Source organism: Podarcis bocagei (assembly GCF_964188305.1).
Source record: "Podarcis bocagei genome assembly, chromosome: 11".
Lineage (NCBI taxonomy): Eukaryota > Metazoa > Chordata > Lepidosauria > Squamata > Lacertidae > Podarcis > Podarcis bocagei.
In genome coordinates, this window is record NC_138136.1 from 34,118,424 (window position 1) to 34,139,523 (window position 21,100).

General features: G+C 39.4%; 1 protein-coding gene across 1 annotated transcript in view; it reads right to left on the bottom strand.

Moving 5' to 3' along the window:
- The window catches only part of MSH3 (mutS homolog 3), a 61,133-nt gene that overhangs the window by 23,888 nt on the left and 16,145 nt on the right, over positions 1–21,100 (bottom strand). Inside the window, exons 10-13 of the mRNA XM_081212552.1 lie at positions 6,787–6,899; positions 4,911–5,025; positions 3,221–3,305; positions 1,308–1,417 (exon numbers count right to left, since the gene is read on the bottom strand). Coding sequence (XP_081068678.1) covers positions 1,308–1,417; positions 3,221–3,305; positions 4,911–5,025; positions 6,787–6,899 — 423 coding nt within the window. The remainder of the gene's footprint in view (positions 1–1,307; positions 1,418–3,220; positions 3,306–4,910; positions 5,026–6,786; positions 6,900–21,100) is intronic.

Here is a 21,100-nt window from a genome sequence, read left to right on the forward strand (position 1 = left end):
AAAGAAAGTTTTAGTTCCAAAGTATTTACTGTATGTTGATCCAATTCTAAGCAGAATTACTACTGGGTCTAAATTAGGCTTTAGTCATACACATTCCACCCTTAGGGAGAGATGAGCCATTGAGTAGAATGCATCCGTAATGAAAAGCTGCAATCATCATAAATAATTCTGATCTACAATTACAGCACATTTTGTTGCAACAACAGTCATTCATCATGATAAGTCAGGAGAGGAAGCTGCTGAATGCAAACTGATTAGGAAAAAAGATAAAGAGGCACATCAGCCGGTATCATAGTTTTCTCAACTTCCATTCATATATTACTGCAAAGAAAAAAAACTGCTGACTGGTAAGGATTTTACATAAAATTCTAAATTCTGAAATTCAGTTAAATGACAACAACAAACAACTGCATGCTTCCAGCTAGCAGAATTTTGTCTCCTACCAGTGATCACTCCCCACTAGTACTATAACAGGGGAATGTCTCTCCCATTGTTTCCAACTGTTATCAAACTAAACTGCCAAGGGCAGACACTGACTCTTCTATAATTGTCACAATCACTGCACAGCTGAAAATAGTTCCTAGGATGAGCATGTAAATAAGACACAGTAGTGAGTGATCCCCAATGGGCACAGCAGAAGTTAATTCTCAATAAATTTACACCGTAAGAGTATCTTATGGGATTCCCTGTAAGAAAGCAAAACAAAACCCAACTACGTTAGAAGTGAAGCATTTTATTTATTTCCTTATGTTTCTGTTCTGGCCTTCCTCCCAATGGAAGCACAGGGTGGCTAGCAATACAGAACATCACAATCAAAACAAATAAAATATTGTTAAAACACTGCATCAAATCTAAAAATGGAATCAGAACAAAGCAGCAATACTAAAATCAACAAAACTATCTGTTACATCCCAACGCCTAGCCAATGAAGAGTTTTTATTTTATACCTAAGTATGGCCAAAGTCAAGGACAACTATATATTATTCAAAAAGGAGTTCCATTAGACATAGAAATTAATGCTATTACACTGCCAGCATGTTTAAAGGATGCAGAAACAGGCAAATGCATTTTTTGTAACAGCCAAAACCTAAAAACACACTAAATTTTACATGGAGTATAAGAGCTGGAGTAGCAGAGCTGATCTGAAAGTTGGTAATTATTCCTCGAAGCTAGCAGTGTTTAATTTAGCCTAAGAAGAAAATTAGCTGCATAGACTCTCATCGAAGGAAAAACAAAAGTATTATAACTTTAAAATAATCAATATCCTGCTCAGCTACTGGGTAGCAAAGTTATTTGGTAATGAATACCTGGAATTCAAAAGAGGTTGTGTCACCCATTTCTTTAGTCTTCGTTGCCCAAATGAAGTTTTTGTATGATCCAAGACCCAAAACAGGCTGCCTTTTTTCTTCTTATCAGTCTGCAGTAATGACAGTGTTTTATTCAATCAATTAAAAAACATTTGAAAGAAAATATGGGAAATCTAAACTTTAAGAATCTTAGTTCTTTAAACATATTCTGTTTCTCATCAACATAAAATAAAAAAGTATGATAAAAATGCACAACAAAATAAGTTTACCTTTTTCCTCAGAAACTCACATTTCCTTGAATGTCTGTGGATCCTTTTTTTGAAAAGTGGTGTTACAGTGGCTACCACAATCCTCCCATAAAGAGGTCAATGTTAATAATATCCACACTTCTGAAAAGATTGTGCTCTTTGATAAATGACATTTGGTTCTAGTGGCCAATTACTTTGTCTTTTGTCTGTTTGTTCTACAACTTATTTCCACACATTATACATACTAATAACATCAATGCAGTGATTTAGATATGAATCTCTTGAACTTCTGGAAAAAAGTTTACTTTTACTTTTTCTTTCTATAACTCCAGTGATTTTTGTGACTAGATTCCTGCTTTTGGTGTAAATGTTTATTTATTTATTTTATATCTTTAGCCATTTTTTTTATCTTCAGTAAATTCCTTCTCTCCTTGGCTTATTTTCCATTTACAGTTTTGTTCCAAGTGTTTGTGCCTTTTATGGGCAAGAGCTTCACTTTTAAAAAGGAAGTCTTATCTTCAGTATACAGTCATACCTTGTGTTGCATTAGGTTCACGTTGTGTCTTTTTGGCTTGCGAACGCAGCAAACCCGGAAGTGTATACTTCCGGGTTTTGCTGCGTGCGCATGAGCAGAAACAGTTTGAGTGCTTCACGCACGCGCAGAAGCATTCTGAGCACTTCGCGCATGCACAGAAGCGCTTTATCGCGCTCCGTGCTTGCGCAGAAGCGCTGCTCTAGTTGCGGACTTTTCGGGGTGCGAACAGTACCCCGGAATGGATCGTGTCCGCAACTAGAGCTCCACTGTACTTATATCTGGCCTTTCATTCATCACAGAATTAAAAATGACTAGACCAGGACCTGCTTAACTTCAACAAGCTGGCTGCATCATATGCCCTCAGAACATGCATGCCCTGCACCATGTTCTTCTTCTTGATGGGTATTAAATTATGCTGGCATCCTTCTAGAGTTGTACATTATCTGATAAAAAGACAGGGTACAAATCAAAACAATGAATATGTAATCTTGGTAAATGCATTACGCCAAAACTGCATTTACTAAAGTACTGTGAACATAGGCTCAGAGGGAAATCAGGAGACTAGCTGCTAAATTCTAACTCAGGGGTCCTCAAACCTTTTCAGCAGGGGGCCGGTCCACTGCCCCTCAGACCTTGTGGGGGGCCGGACTATATTTTGGAAAGAAAAAAAAAAGAACGGCGGTGGAGGGATGATGAACAGCACGAGAAAGGGCTCCGGAGGGGCTGGCAGCAACAAAGCCCAGCCCCCTTCCTCCTCTAGGCAGGGCGGGGAGAAGCCAGGAGGGAGGGAGGAGGCGCCGCCGCCACCACCACCATTGTGTGAGGGAGAGGGAAAGAACGCGCGCGTGCTGGCGATCCTCTGCGATTCACGGACCATCTCCGGGCTGGATTTAGAAGGCAATTGGGCCTGATCCAGCCCATGGAGCTTAGTTTGCTGACCCACGTTCTAACTGCTATAACAGAATCATAGGTCTCCTGTTTCAACTTACTTCCATTGTTAGAGCCTAGCTGGGGAAAATCTGACTAAACACAGGAAGCTAGGGGAGAACTGGTGTATGAAGAACACGTGCAATAATCCAAGACATGCTTCCCAAGCAAAGAAATGTGCAGGATGAAGCATACTTTCTTACCTGATTCTGTAAGATTTCAAGATTATTTACTGTAGACCCATTAAGTATCATATATTCAGCTTCACTTGATAACTTCTTAAAATTACTGAAATAAAAAGCATTATTCCATAGTGATGACACAAAATAATTGCTTATTAAGCTTTAAAATAAAATCATGGCTTTGTATATTGTTGGCGAAAGCACGTTAAGACATATGAAGGAGAAACAGCTTCTGGTAAACACATGTGAATCATCTTACTTCTGGGGAAAACTAATTTAAAATCAACTCTCAATGTTAAAGTGAAAGCCTTTGCAGATGACTTGGTTTTAACAATGGAAGACCCATTAACTAGTGATAAAGAAGCACTAGAAGAAATAGAACAGTTCGGACAAGTAGCAGGTCTCAAATTAAATAAAAAGAAAACTAAAATGTTAGTTAAAAATATGAAACAAGATTTGGTGGCTATGCTGCAACAACAAACTGGTATAGAAGTAGTAAAAAAAGTGAAATATTTGGTAATTTGGCTAACCCCAAAGAATATAATTTTTTTCCAAGATAATTAGACACCAATGTGGAATGGAGATTTGAAAGTGTGGGGACGGATGCAACTTTCTCTATAGGATAGGATGTCAGTCATTAAAATGAATGTGCTACCAAAACTCTTATTTTTGTTCCAATCAATTCCGATAATCAAAGGGGCAGCTATATTTAAGGAGTGGCAGAAAATAATTTCAAGATATATCTGGCAGGGGAAGAAACCAAGAATTAAATTTAAATTGTTAACTGATATTAGAGAAAGAGGGGGCTTTGTCTTGCCAGACTTGAAGTTATACTATGAACCACCCTGCCTTTGTTGGTTGAAGGAATGGATATTGTTAGAAAATACAGATTTGACAATAGGTTTGGTTGGCACGTATATTTATGGTATGACAAAACAAAAGTGCATAAAGGATTTGGAAACCACATATTCCGAAGAGCTCTATATGAAATTTGGGATAGGTACAAAAACCTATTAGAACGTAAAACACCATGGTGGTTGTCACCTTTGGAAACAATGAGTGTAAAAAAGATAAATATGAGTAAAACTTGGGGCACATATGAAAAGTTAGTAAGAGAAGAAGGAAATAACTGGAAAATTAAACCTTATGAAGAGGTAAAAGAGGCACTTTTTATCATCTGTGGTGGGAATGTAAGAAAGTGAAAGGCTTCTGGGAAATGATTTATAATGAGATGGAAAAGCTGTTGAAATATACATTTATTAAAAAAACCAGAAGCATTTTTACTTGGTATTGTAGGCACTGACATTAAAAGACAAGATAAAAAACTGTTTTTATATGCGACAACTGCAGCAAGAGTATTATTGGCACAGAAGTGGTGATTTGATAGAATAAGGATTTGCTTAAAAATTCCTCTCATAGCAGTTCTGCATTTAGTATTATAGTAGTTATAGGCAGAATTATAGGCAGTATAATAATCAGGTAAGTAATTTTAAAAACCACTACAAGCATATACTTTTACATTTCTAAAGTATTCCCACTTTTGTTAGCTTTAAATGCTTAGTTTATAGTACATTATAGAACTTGTTTACAAGTGGGATATCACAAAAAGTACACTTATTTTATGAAAGGAAATTGGCCAGAGGATGCAAAATAATATCCCTACAGTATTCTTTGTTCAGGATTGTGATTTTCTGAAATTAAAAGTACTTACCTTGGGTTGTAGAGTATCTTTTCTAAATTAAATTCTTTAAGATACATGATTACAGCAGCCAGGGAGCATAGCACTGACTTATCCAAGTTTAAAACCACTGACAATGCTTGGGAACCTTAAAAATACAATTATAATTTGTGTAGTTGTATTACAAGCAGCTTTTATTACAGCAACATATAAAATCCAGTGTGTAGGAGCTCCTATTCTGCACTATATTTTAGCTCTCGCTCCATATTGGCATCCTAATCACTACTACAACAAATATTTCTTTTGCCTACCTCATACTTATGGACAGTGCAGCAAAGATATCTCCTTCAGCGAGTTATTTGTGGTATTTTTACAATCTACACATTTAATGCCTTGTATTTGTTTGTGCATCTTGGGACAGGGAAAAACTGTGACGCCTTACTTGGCAAGAAGAGTTATCAAATTCTGCATGATATATTGGATTCAGGCAAGGGAAGAAGCTTTGCTGCACGGGAAATAGTGGCTGTGCATTCCAGAGCTGGAGAGGAGGAGAAAGAGGAAAAGCAGTAGCAATGCTACTGAGGAATGGAAAGCCTTCCTGGTATTTGCTTCCTTCAAATTCTTCAGCATATACTTTTGTATTACCATAAACGGGTACAAACACATGGGCAGGATCTTATGCCACTTACCTACAAGGTTCTGTATACTATGTAATAGGGGTTTATGTTACCATTGCAATGGCGCAAACTAGATAGAAAAAGAACCATTTTTTCACAGCAACCATTTATTACTGGGAAAATGAGAATCCAAAAAATGTTGGGTGATATTCAATGTTACTGAGTATGACCTGGTGAGGACACACTGCAAGTATATTATATCATTTATATTATTAACATCATCATCATCATCATCATCATCATCATCCCATATATAATATCAAAACCTTTCTTAACAGAAACAAGTTAACTAAGCATTTGTTACTTGACAAACTGGTTGCATGGAAACAGCCAATGCTGAAAACCTATACAAAATTACTTAGAAGCAAGTACCAATGAACTATGAATAGCTTACTTAAGAATAGACATGTATAGGATTGCATTGCAAGAAATTAATTAGGAAACTAACTTCGTCAAATCTCCTCTGAGACAAATACTCTAAGGCAGCCTTTCTCAACCTTGGGTCCCCAGCTAGCAAGGCCAGAGTTCAGGGATGATGGGAGTTGTAGTCCAACAATCTGGGGACCCACAGGTTGAGAAACACTGCTCTAAGGCACTTTCCAAAAGCAAACCAGGCCCAACTTGCTGCTCAACTGACTAGTAAAGAGTTTAGTTCTTGAATTATTCTTGGAGTTTTTATTTGAATAATCTGTAATTTAAAATTAATGTTTACTGGTTATCAAGAAATAAATATGGATGGAATGACCTCTCTGATTCTTCAATACTGCTATACAATACACACACACACACACACACACACACACACACACCGTAGATTCCAGTGTATAAGACGACTTTTTAACCCCAGAAAAGAGGTTTAAAAGTCGGGGGTCGTCTTATACGCTGGGTACTACCTCCGAGGCAGCAGTAGGCACCGGGCAGCTTCCTCCCAGCGTGGAGACTGCCGCCCACTGCTGCTTCGGAGGCTGCCAAAGCTGCCACTGCAGCAGCAGCGGGCCCTACTGCGCGCGGCTTCCTCCCAGCACCTTATATGTCCAGTCGCCTAATACGCCGGAATCTATCGTATATCAAAAACTCTATATATTAACAAGCACAATCTCAGAATATTAAAATCTACTTGTAAATTAAGGAAAATATGACACCGTGAAGTAACTTTTACAAAATAATAAAATCCTATTTAATACAAATGAAAACTATTCAGACAAATTTCAGTGTATTTCTGAATCAGTTACCTTTACTATCAAGTACTCGATCTCCATAGAAGTTTGTAATCAGTTGGAAAGCATTGCTGTACTCAAAATGCTTGTTTTCCATCCTCTCTACCCTAATTCTGTCATCCTGTAAACTGGAAATAAGAAGTATGTTTAATCTTGCTGTACTCTTACAAAAATAACCGAAATAAAACTCACAATATCAGAAAATCTATTTGTCTTGTTTGCAAACACATCAAGACGCAGGACTATTTCATTAAGCAAAACTTTGAAAATAAATTTGATTTTTAAAGTGTGCCCTTTTCTCATTGCACAGGTTGATCAAATCACTTTGTAACTCAACAAATTAGATTTTAGAGTGGTTTCAAAGCTCTGTCTTCCCATTTCAGTTGCTACTGCATTTTCCCTAGCTAAGCCCTGAAGCATTAATAAATCCAGAAGAATGGCATTAATTGTGCCCTTTATTTAGTTAGTTGGATTGATAACCTGTATTTTTCTAGGTTCAGGATAGGTTTAACATTTTGCTACCTAATTCATTCTCACAGAATTGTGATGAAAGTCCCATGTTTAATTTATAAAATAAATGGTGCCAAGACACATTCTTGCCTTCTGGCCAGCACTGATTCTAATCCTACATTTTAGGGAGTTGGGTATGTTCACACAGTTGAAGGGTGAGGAGTTTTCCCATACTAAGCAGCATGCGTACACGCGCGCACACAAATACCGTATTTTTCGCCCCATAGGAAACACTTTTCCCCCCTCCAAAAATGAAGGGGAAATGTGTGTGCATCCTATGGGGCGAATGCAGGCATTTGCTGAAGCCTGGAGAGCGAGAGGGGTCGGTGCGCACCGACCCCTCTCACTCTCCAGGCTTCGTGCAGATCTCCGCAAGCTGTGGGAGCCCGCGCTGGGCTCCCACGGCTTGCGGAGAGTTGCCTCCATGCCGATTGCTGGGCGCACTGAGCTCAGCGCGCCCAGACTTCGCGCGGCTCTCCGCAAGGCGCGGGAGCCCGACGCCGGGCTCCCACGGCTTGCGGAGAGTTGCCTGTTCTGGGGGCTGGGGTCGGGGGAAGCTCCGGCTTCCCCCGCCCCAGCCCAGCCCAGCACCTGGGGGGGAAATAAAAATTTTCCCCTTTATTTCCCCCCCAAAAAACTAGGTGTGCCTTATGGGACGGTGTGTCCTATAGGGCGAAAAATACGGTACACAGTTTTGCCAGTAAGTGCCAAAAATCCAATTAAAACATGGTAAGGGAATTCAGGGACATACAACATCCGAAACATGTATGTTCCTGGAGTTCTAAATACTGTTCCAGCTAGAACACAGGAGCTATGCATAAACCTAATTAGCAACCAGGGCTATCTTGGAACGTTTGTGGCTCTGAAATTAGCTCCTCTGCCCTGCCATAAAAGAACTGCCTGTTTTTAAAAACGAGTATGCAGTTTATAACACTGAAGTCATATGATCCTTGAAGGACCTCACCTTAGCTATGGCCTCCTACTTGCTGCGACCAGAAGGGTGACTTAGGAATGTGTCTAGTGTTTAGACTGAGGATGCTGTAAATATTTACAGTGGTGCCTCGCAAGATGAAAAGAATTCGTTCCGCGAGTCTTTTCGTCTTGCGATGTTTTTTGTCTTGTTAAGCACGGTCCGTCGCAGCTGCGCCTCTTCAAGTGGCTTTTAAAAAAAAGCGCAAGATGTTTTCGTCTTGCGAAGCAAGCCCATAGGGAAATTCGTCTAGCGAAGCAACGCAAAAACGGAAAACCCTTTCGTCTAGCGAGTTTTCCGTCTTGTGAGGCATTCGTCTTGCGGGGCACCACTGTATGTCCCTCTCCCATACAGCCAACCAAATACTGGTGCTATCCGACAAAAAAAAAAAAAAAAGGAGGGGAGAAAGCAAGAGATTACTCTTTCTCATTATGAGAGATCCCAGTACATTCTCTCTTTTATTCTATTTATGATCTTCCAGAGACAGTGAGCCCACAGCTAGTAGTCAAAACTATGCCATACACTCATGACATATCAACAAACTCAAGGTAGCCCCAAAGTGTGCAGGAGTGCTCAGGGGGCACAGGATGCTGACTGACTGTTGGAAAGAAGGAACATCATGGGGAGGGGAAATGAAATGGCTAGAACCCTGAACAGAAATACTTCACACTACAAAATTTTGCTTCAAGGCCCTACTTGTATACACTAGTAGTGATCTCAATTTACCACACACGAATGCACACAAGAGGGAGGAATCAGCAAGCTCAAGGGAACATGAAGGTTTGCAAAAATTAAAAAACAACAACTATGGATTTGCTTCCACTTTAATTCCAACTTTGCAAAGGAATAATACAACAGTACAATAGAGTAATATGCTATTCCTACTTTGTAGATGAGGAACTCAAGGAAGGACTATTCTAATCAATCAGACTGATAATTTTCTTCTAAACTTCTAGATTGTTAATTTGATAACAGATTGGTCCTAACTCTGCAAAACTGCAAGTAGAGAGATGCAAATATGTGGTTAAACAGTTGGACAATACACATGATCTGCATAGCACATACAACCTTTGTGCAGCCAGCGACTGCTTAGCAACAAATGAAAGTGAATAATGGACTGAACAAGCAACACAACTAGTCTGTAGCAGCCCATTAATCAGAAGCACCACCATCCTTCATTATCATCATGAACCTTCTCCAAAACACCCAGATACATAATAAGTTTGTAACTGTACCATTAACACCTTCAAAAATTCATGGAACGCAAAGAGCTAGCTACCCTTACTTAAACAAAAGCCATGGCATTGTTTAACACTCAAATTTTACTTTTATGAATATGAAAATGGCAACTTCACTCTAGCTTTACCACACCTTCTTTCTGCATGATGTAACAATATCATGTCCTGGACATGAACTTGCACCATGAATCAACTGGTAACATGTTTTAAAAGCACTACACTAGCAATGTAGCCACTCCCCATTCTGCATAGGAAAAACCCGTATGTGTGAACTTTCAAATATGCAGCCAGAGTAGGATGTGCAATGTAACCCAAAAGGTTACATTGTCAGTTTGCAACACACAAGAGTTTTAATTAGTTATCTAAAAAAAACAAAAAAACTTACAGTGAGTTTTGTGGTTTCCTCAACAGAAGGTACTGGACAGCAAGCAATAGACAGCTGGCTCTGCAATTACTCTAATTAATGCTTTCTTTGATAAGCTGGTGTGGATTTAAGAAGTCATTAGGGTAAGGGAAATGCCCTGCTCTATTTTTCAATTAATTATGTTAAGCTTTCCTGTCAGATTTATGAAAATGCTATGTGTGTCTTACATTTTCTTTATCAGAAGTAATAGAATTCATATTATTCTATTATTCTGTTTATCTAAAAACACATTGTGTGAGAGTGAAAGTGAGATTTTATGTGTGCAATAAAATGATCTTTATGTACTGCAAGGTGGTTTTGTTTACATGTTTCATGTTACTCCAAACAATGCTTTTAAAAATGAAAATTTAAACCTAGCTTGTAATTCATATAGAAACATAGAATTGTAAAGTTGTCAGGGACCCCAAGTATCATCTTGTAAACCCCCTGCAATGCAAGAATCTCAACTAGATCATACATGACAGATGGCCATCCAACCTCTGCTTTAAATATTCCAAAGGAGGAGAATCAGCAACCTCCTAAGGGAGTCAGACTACTAATATACTTCCAAATCTTAACAAAACAACTATCTACAGATGTTCTCTAAAAGTGGAAAAATAAAACAGACCTAACTGATCAGACTAAATCTTACCCAGATTATAAAAACATGTACATCTCAAAGAAACTATATGGCCAATGCAATGAACCACTATTATCCCTTCTACTATCAACTCCTTTAAAACCTTAAACCACATAAAAACTTAGTGTAAGGTTCAATGAAAACGAACTAGAGAGCTCCTCCTTGGTCTCTTATTGCCCTTGATGGCAAACAATGGGGTTAAGAGTATAGGAAGAAAATACAAATATTGCCTTCCAATATAATAATATAATAGTTTATTATTACATAGCCTGCAAAATGGTTCCACCCCTAAACAGTCCATTGGTTCTTCCTGGACAGACCATAAATGCTCCTAGCTTGCAGTAAGTATTTGCATGTGCAACAAAGCAACTCTCGCATTGGTTCAGTCACTCCCTAACTTTGCTTTTTTGACTGTCATAATGTCTATTCCTCCTGTTTCTCTGCCCACCTTAGCCTGCTAAGAATGTCTGCTGGCTCAGATCTTGGCCTGCAATAACTCTGACTCCGCAACAACTCTCCTTTGAATCTGCCCAAGTTCTTCATCTAAACATGATCGCAATCTAACTGGGACCATGCATGGCTGTCTGCTGACCAACACTGACAGTTGGCCCGAGAATGTTTTTAAGTTAAGATGATATAAAAGTGTTTTATGAATGCTATACTGCATCATATCCAATGGAGAAACACTATCTCTTACTTAACATATTTACTGTGTGCCTACCTGCTTCAGAAGTAGTTCTGAAACAATTTCAGTCCCAGCTACTACATTCATATATGGCAGTTTCATTAAAATATTTTTGTGAGGACTGAAGACCATAAACAAAAGTTATTAGCTGTCAGTATTGCTTTTTGTTTTCTAGACCCCCCCCCCCGGTGATAATGGTTTCAAACAGAAGTAGAGATAAATGATGTTTCAATGAAATCAAAGTCAGCTAAAAATATATATTAAAGCTCATCTCTATTCATTTTTTCAGTTTTCTGCGAAGCCAAATAACAGATCATACTTTCCATTCTTGTTTTATAGTCATACATGCATAACCATCAATTCTGAATCTGGAAGCAAGTTCAGCATCATGGGCTCCTCTAAGCAGCTCTTTCAATGCCAGTATCAGCAACTCTGAAGCCTAATCTAGTCACGACTAGTGAAGTGCCAGCAGTTGCATATGTTCAGATGAGGCCAGGGCAGGGATATAGGAAGCACATGTTTGCATTGTCAGTGGAATTTAATAGGGAATGAGAAAGAAAGAAACAGAAGCGTCCAGCAGTTACAGCAATATTTCCACTGTTAGTGTTCTTAAAGGGTGGGGAAAACACTGCATGAGAAATATCGAGTCCAGCACATATATATTGTCTAACCACACTGTATGATAGACCAGATGAATGCAAATAGCCCTAACAAATTTAGATAGGGCATACTCCAGACCAACAAAGCACACATTAAGATGTCTGCAAAATGCACCAAGAGTGAACCACGAAATTAGTCGGTCACAGCAATTTCTCTCCTTGTGCACAGTCTGCATATATATTACACTTTACAAAAGGTGCAGGAAATTAGGCCCACCAGGCCTTCCCATTGGGCATGTAAGGCCATTTAAGCCAAGCCCACCTATCTTACACCTTATATCATATATAGTATCAGATATGGGGCAGGTAAAAACTTGGCTCAGCCAAAAGGGCTTTTCTCTGGCACTGCTGATTAGCGGTGCCTGCAAAACCCTATGGCAACATAACATTTTGCAAGGGGTTATGATGATCAGCTAGTTGTTGTGTCTTGCAGAACACTTTGCAAGGGGCATCTGGAGACCCATGCAAGCAAAAAAGATCACCCAATGTCACTGTCAAACTTGACCCACAAGGGGTGGGGAAATAAAAATCTGGCCTGCCAGCTAGATGCATTCTCCACCCTACTTTACCACGTATTTAAATTGCTATAGCTTGTTAAATAACTCCCTCTGGTAGGAGGCCAAACCTTTCCAGTCCTCTAGAAAATTAAAAGTTAAATTCACATCAATTAAGACTACAAATCTGGATTTTAGGTATTTAAATAACTGATCAGATTCTTCTTTTATTAAAGAGATTTTCTTTAAGTCACCTCATTTCCGATATTAAGGGTTAGAAGAATTACTGTGTACACACTGCTAATAAGTTATTTTAGTGAATTCTGAAAAATGGATCAAGGGGTGCTTGACAGTCACAGACAGAATACAGCATGATAGTAATGGTCCACCTTCAGTATATGTCTGTGTACCTGTGCTGTACAGCTTCATCACAAGTGGAAAGAGTGCTTTTGCACTGATGTCCTCCTTCAACTTTTTCATAGTCATCTGTTTGATCACTATGAGAAAAGGATGCTAGGATAAATGAGCCATCAGTCACATCCAGTAGGGCTCTTATATTCTTAACAATTGGGCTTGATAAATGCATAACCCTGTCCAGCCATGATTAGGTGATTGCTTCGGCAAAAATTAATTCAAACAGAAAGTATTCTTATAGTCATTCCTGTTCAAGAGCATCTAATAACCAGTCTCGGAGGGCAGGATCAGTTCTGGACTTGAAGATACACCTTAGGCAGATGCCTTAACATGAAGTTCAGTTGCTCATTACACAGTGCAGCCACACACAAACTGAAAGTTTGCTAGTTTGAGTGATGTTATCTCCTGACACAGGTAGAACAGAGTTATCCAACTGGCAGTAATACACTCGTATATCCTTATCTCAGCAATTAGGATATTGCATTGTGAGGCCATTAACAGATAATTCCTCCTTTCCATTTCTGTATTAGTGACTTTTCAAGGCACTGGTAAACAGAAGTGGAGGACTGCTGCAGATTTTGTCACTGCAAGTCTACTATTATTTTTTAAAAACTGGGAAATCGCAAATAAAGATTTAAAAACTGGGAAATCGCAAATAAAGGGGGGGGGGAGACAACTAACTACAACAAGAGTTACTTTGTGCCTTGTACTCACTGCCTTCTCATTACAGTACTACGCAGGAGACACAAACTAGGGACTCTAGCAGTATGACCTGGACACTTTGTTCACTACCTCGGGCTGCAAGAGAAGAAAATAGAGATGAGACTGCAGGGCCTCTTCACCTGCTCTGCAAAACACTGGCTTCATCAGACTTCCTCTCCAGAAGCCATCCATAGCAGCCATTCCATTAGACACATAAAAGGAAAGATAGGACTGCAGGGACTTCACATCTGCTGTGTTGAAAGACTAGCCACTTTTGGCTTCTCCTCTCCTTGAAATCTTTCCATTCCCACTGATCATTACACAAACTTTACAGTTAGGAAACAGTGCCAGAGTTTGCTTTTTCCCCTTCATACTTCCCAATTTCTTTTCCTTTTGTGTCATACCTTTTAAAATGAAAGCCTGAGATAGCCAGAAAGTAGTACTGCTGTTACTGGCTCAGTGTGGGACAACTGGCATAATCTGGTCCTATACAGCATCTGGCCTGGCTTCTCAATCATTTGTATACTTACACTGCAATGTCTACTCAGCAGTAAGTTCCACCAATTTCACTGGTATTTACTCCTATGTATAGGACTGAAGCCTGAACCCTTACACTATCTGGAATCAGATAGTGGAATAATCTGTTTATCTGACTGCTTCCTGTGTCACCTCCAAACAAATAGTCTTGACAATGAGAGTAGAAAGAGAGAGAACACATGAGCACTATGGAGGGGATAGAGAATAAAGAAAAATAAATGTCCCACCTATGAGTGATAATTCACATTTAGCAGAAAGTACTACCTTGATATCTCTGCTAGAAACTGGAAATTTAACTTATTGTTATCAGTTTCTCCTATAACGCCGAAAAACTATAGGGCCAACAATTCAGTTAAGTGCAAAGCTAAGTCAGAAAGTTAGGAAAATTTCAATGCCAAGAACCAGGGAGATCCAAAATAGAGTAATTTGTTTTCCCAATGGCCTCAGTTGTCTTATTCCTATTATATTATACACACATTGAAATATCATTCATTAGATTTTTTGCTTGCCCTTCACCATGACATCTTAGGGTAGGTTACAACAGTTTAAGACTACAATATTAATATCAGTTAATATCCAGCAAGACAGTTTTCCCAAAAATTAGGAAACAACAAATTTCCTGGGAAAGTTTTATTCCCAGTGCTCTTAGCAATTAGGATCAGATTTATCATTCATATTTGCCATATCAATTTTACATGCTCTATTAATATATTTAAAGCAGTAGTACCTGACATGGTGCTCTCCACTTTCGCCAGTGGGGCCAACAGTTAAGGATAAGGGAAGCTGTAGCCCCCATTACATCTGGGAGGGCACAACATTGGATATCTCCATTCTAAAGTTTTCCCAATAGCCAAAAGTAGTTGGATGTTGAAGTGAAATAGTTGGTTTTAGAAGGAAATCAGTAACTTGTACTCCAAAGCTATATTTTTTCATAGGAACACCTGTCAATATTTTAATAAATAGTCACTCAGTAGTATCCACTGAGTGGATAACCTGTTTTTGAGCATAACTTGCTTCTGGGGCCCCAAATGACTTAAAACTCTATGACTTAGGCCCCACATAAGACTACCTCCTTGTCCACAGAATCTCTCACATGTTAAAAGCAACAGAGGGGGACCTCTTAGCAGTTCCGCCATCCTCAGACGTTCAGAGAGTGGGGCCCAGGAAGAGAACATTCTCCTAAGCTATGAAATTTCATCTCCACAGATGTGTGTATGATACCTTCATTATACAGTTTTCACCATATGGTGAAGACACAACTCTTTTCGATAGCCTTTTACACCTGAAATGTGTGTTTTCAGATTCAAACACACTCCTTTAACTACAAGATGTTTCAACTGTTTATACTATTGAATTTTAATTGTTGTAACCCACCCTGGGACCTGATGGTTAAGGCTGTGAAATAAATTGAAGAAAGAATACTAACACAAATGATACTGTTAAAATCCTGAGAAAAAAGGAAGGGACTGAAAACTGCTAATATACTGATTTTAACAACTCCCCCCAAACTATGTATTTATTTTTTACTAGAAATATATGCATGCTTCCAAAAAACCAGACACCTAAAGAAAGGTAATTACAATTTTGAAACTTCCGAATTTAACTGGCATTCATTATACTTTTACTAATTTTACAAAACAATCAATGTTTCCATGGAAAAACATAGCAGTAGAAAATGCTCCACCCTACAGGATACATTCTCTCTCACATACATATACACCCTACTGTTAGCAAGTCAATCCTTCCTTGAGTATGGGTGGTACCTAAATACTGGCAGAACATTACACAGGCAAAGCATGGGCTACAGATAATTACTGCAAGTGAGTTGCATTAGAACATTTCCTACATTTTAGAGCGATAGGAAAGACATATACCTAACAATTAATATGCAGTGCTTGTAGCAATGCTGAATGGTCTGATGCTCATGTCAACTGCAGTATTGTACCTACATTATAAAAAACAGATCTTGAGGAGGCTAGACGATTTCAGGTCACTGAAATAAAGGATGCTGTAGTTAACACAGGGTTGCCCTGAAGGCTCAAACAGGGTTACAGCAGAATGTGCAAATGCAAACCAAATTAAGAGACTCTCAGACAAATAATGATGCTGAGATTCACTGACATCCAATCATCGTGGATATGCTGCAACAAGACAGGCCTTGGACAAAAAAGTAACAAACAAGGCAGTGAGAGTAGTCACTGCCAGCACTTAAGAGGAAAGGCTATTTAGAGGAAAGAGTTTGAAAAGGATTAAAAAGGGGATAAACCTTAGATTGAGCAAAAGAACCTTCTACTAACTTTAAATCACGTAGGCTTCTTGCACTCAGAACATATTGAAGTTATTCCCAACTAGGTATGGTGAAGCACATTATCAAAAAACAAGAAATACTTTTGAAAGTAGCTCTCCAGAAGGAGCAAGTTTAGGAGGTTAATTTCTCTGGCAGCTAAAATTATGGTTTATCATCTGACCTAGAAGAGTCATTGAGAGTAAAAATCATTAAGTTACTTTAACCATTTTAATTACAATAACCTAGTCTTTGACTTGTGGAAGAGTAAGTTGGATTCATCATACATTTAGTTGTTACCAGAGTTAGAAAAGAAGATCAGCAAAGGATAATAACCTGGGGAAGCAACCCCCTAAGAAAGTTAATGCCCCAGACACGTAAAAAAAGAAGGTATGTTTATATCATCAAATAAAATAACCCATGAGTAAGCCACCGATTGTAATCCCACTTCCATTGCTCCAAGCAGTTCTACATCAAGATTTGACCAAAACTAGATGACTCTCGTGGTTCCTTCCAGCTGTACAATTTTATGATTTTATCCTCAAGATATGGAACTTTGCATACAAAGAGCCAGTGTGGTATAAGAGTGTCAGACTATGACATGGAAGACCAATATTAAAATATCTTCAGCCATGAAATTCATTGGGTGACCTTCAGCCAGTCACTGCCTCTCAATCAAACCTACCTCCTAGACTTGTTGTGGGGGTGGGTATACGTAATCATGTTCATAACCTTGGAATCCTCAGAGGAAAGGTGGGGTGTAAAATTAATTAATTAATTAATTAATTAATTATGCAATATACTTTTCCCTAGCATTTTAAATGGGAGTTTTATCTCTTTAATTGTATGCTATTTTGAAAACTACTTTTATTTGCATATTTTTATAATACTTTTTTATTATTATGTTGTCTAAGACATTTTGGAAAGTTTTGAAAGGGTAAGCTAGTAATCCTTACTGTATATAAACAAATGTTTACATTTCCTCAGTTGAAACCAGTGACTTAATAATGTCTTAATTTTGAAGGGATTGTTCCTATAGAAAATATTTAGAAAAAGAACGAGAGTTATGGAGTGCATTGATGAATATGATCATGGAACTTTGGAGTGTCAGGCATAGCCCTATTGGCTTTAGCCCAAACGTAGCAGAGTTTTCCTGCACAGCGAAGAAGCTAGTTGCGGCAGTAATGACTAGTCAGCTAGACTCAGAATAACTATTTACAGGATTTATTAAAAGGAGAAAATAAAACCAGCAGAGTTTCTGCATACAAATAAAAGCAAAATAAATCCTCTTTTTCTTTCTCTTTCTCTCTCTCTCATAACCATACACAGCACTCCTAACACACCTCACACCAAACTGTGCTAGCAATCCCTAGATAACAGAGTTGAGTGCTGCTCGTTAACCAATCAGAGTGAGTAGTTTCTAGGTCAAGCAGACCTGGGCTTTCTGCCAAGAGTAAATTGACACCAGCTGGAGTTAATTGTGCTAAGCTAGAATCTGCAAGTTTCCCACGAGAACCAATTAACAGAAACTGAAACAGAAACTGAACACCCCCTCACAGATTCTGCTGAACAATTAACACCAAATACACCTATGTAGAAGATCATTTTTCCAGCAAACCTAAACCCTTGCACATTCGCTTGTTCTTTACCTTTGCCAATGGTTTAGTTAACACATCTGCTACATTTTCTTCACTTGACACATAAGTACAGGTGATTACATTGTCTTGTACACAGCAACGTACATTTTGGTATTTTACAGAGATATGTTTGGAACGCGATTTGAAACCCTCTGTTTTACTTAATGTTATACAAGCTTGATTATCAATGTAAACTTGTACCGGTTCTCCACAATTTACATTTAAATCTGCTAACAAATGCTTGAAATAAATCACCTCGTTGCACAATTCACTCAATGCGGCGTACTCTGATTCTGTTGATGACACACTTACAACGTCTTGCTTGCGCGACCGCCAGCTGATTAAAGCTCCACCGACCATTATGACTAGTCCTGTGACAGATTTTCTATCTGGCAAATTTCCCCAGTCACTATCACAGTAGCAACTCAACATTTCATCCTCTGAAGAATTTAATTGTAACATATAGCCAATTGTCTGTTTGAGATACCTCAGAACTTGTTTTACACCTTTCCAGGCATTTAGTGTGGGTTTTGAGACCAATCTACTTAATATGCCTACTGCATAGCTAATATCAGGTCTGGACCACTGTGCTAGATACAATAAACTTCCAATTACAGAGTGATATACATCAGGATGTTCAAATTCAGGACTCTCATCTATGTGAAGTGTTTTTATGAAACCTGGATCCATAGGCACCGCTGCCCCTTTGCAATCCTGCATCCTGTATGTAGTCAGTAGTTGTTTAACTTTGTTCTGCTGACTAATTAGGCAGCTGCCATCTTGGGCCCAGCACACTTCCAACCCTAGATATGTCCTAACCGGGCCTAAGTCTTTTGTACACCCACCTGCAGCCTACAATCTTTGCCCCCTCAGGCGCTGCTACTGGTGTAAAAACCTTGTGCTCATTCAGAGAGGACATCTCTTCCTCCATTGCCTGTTTCCAGCGCTCTGCCTCCTCTTTTGGTAACTTTAACACCTCCTGAAAACTCTTGGGTTCTGCACTTACACTAAACACATTTGCAGTATCAGGAGAAAAACGCACCGGAGGCACTCCTTTGTTTTGTCTTTTAGATCTTCTGGGAGAAAATTTTTCTTCTGACCCACTTTCCTCCTCAGAACTACGACCTCTCTTTTGTTGCTTAGCAACTGGTCTTTGGCTAACTTCACTTTCTTGAGAGCTCTTATCTGAACTTTCCTCCCCCTCAGACTCTGACTCCCTGTGTCTACCTTCAGAGTCATGAAGCTCCTGGGAAGGTTCAAACCAAACCTCAGTATTGGCATGTAGTCTCTCCCAGCCACTATGTTCACAAAAACTGGCATTCCTGGAGATCACAATGCCATTTGTCCCTTCAGCAAAGCGGAAACCTTTTCCCAGCTCCTGGTAACCCACAAACACTAACTGTTTGGTCTTAGGATCTCCCTTCTTCCTCATTTGTTTCGGAATTAATACCCAGGCTTTTGATCCAAACACATGCAAATGGTCAATTTTGGGTTTTTTCTGAAACAATTTAAAGTACGGGGTTGTACCTATTGTTTGATGAAAGAGCCTATTTTGGAGATAACACGCGGTGAGCATGCTCTCCCCCCAATAAGACATGGGTAAATCAGCATCATCAAGCATGGCAAACATCATATCTTGTAAAGATCTGTTTTTTCGCTCTGCAACGCCATTCTCCTCTGGGGGAAAAACGTTTGTTTTTCTATGCCCAATGCCACGCTTTTGTAACCAATCTCTAAAGGCATTTGACATAAATTCGCCACCTCTGTCTGTCTGAATCCTTTTGAGTTTAATGGACAGAAATCTTTCCACAGATGCCACCCAGCCTTTAAACTTAGTGAACACATCACCCTTATTTTTCATGGGAAAAACCCAAGAATAACGCGTGGCGTCATCCACAATTGTTAGTGAAAAGCGCGCTCCACCCCTGCTTACAGCAAATGGACCAATTACGTCCATGTGAACCAGCTGTAGCGGTGACTCACTAACTCTGTCACTTCTGGGGTAAGAGACTCTGTGGGTTTTAACCTTTTTACACACATTACAATCAAGGTACTTGTTACAACTCTTTAAATTACCCCCATCAGCCAATTCAGACATTTTTAGTACACTTTTCCAGCAAGCATGCCCCATTTTCCTATGCAATAAGTGCACACAGTTGTCATGTATAGCTTTGTTACTCACTGCAGGCTGAGATTTACTGACCACTGCTGCAACTTGAGATCCTGCTTTAAGCCAAAACAAGCCTCCCTCTGACTTAGCAGTGCCTAAAATCTCACCAGCCTTCTTAATAATGCAACTGTCTCCTTCAAAATGCACTTTAAACCCAGCTTTCAGCAAACAATCTACAGACATCAGATTGCTCCTTAATGAAGGCACACAAAGTACATTTTGCAGGCATTCACGAAGACAAGGAACAAAAACTGCACCCCCCGAAATCACTTCGGAAGTACTTCCGTCTGCTAGAGCCACCTGGCTGCGCTGTGCTGAGTTCTTGGAAACAAACAATTCATCTGAATTCACGATGTGGCGAGACGCTCCCGAATCGACCACCCAGACCGCTTGTTTCTCATCAGCAATCTTGACCTCGCCGGTCACCAGCTGAGCCGACTGTTTTCGTTTGAAGAATTTCTTTTTACGCTGCTGCTGCTGCTGATCTCGTCTCTGCTCTTGCACCGGCAACTGAGACTTGACCAACTCCGGACATTGTCGTTTTAGATGCGCTGAAGACCCACATCGGAAACAACGCCTAACAGCAAACGCTGACTCCTCACCGGTACGCTGCTTTTGCTTCACCTCTGGCACGGCATGAGAACTCCTTCCAAACCGCCCACCTGTAGAAGCCTCTGCAGCCAACGACCTTTCTTGCCTCTTCTGCCATTCTTCAATCAAACGCCCAGTAACGTAACTGACTGATAAATCACGCTCCTGTATGCCTTCTAGAGACAAAACTAAATTATCCCAGCTTTCCGGGAGAGAACTCAAAATAATAGCCACCTTCTCCTGCTGGTCTAATGCACAGTCTCTTTCCTGTAGCGCAACAAACTTTAGCTGCAAACTGTGTAGGTGTTCCTGCATTGTAACCCCAGGCTGTAACATTGCCTTGTACAATGCCTTGCGAATGAACAGCTTGGAAACCGCTGTCTCACGCACATGGA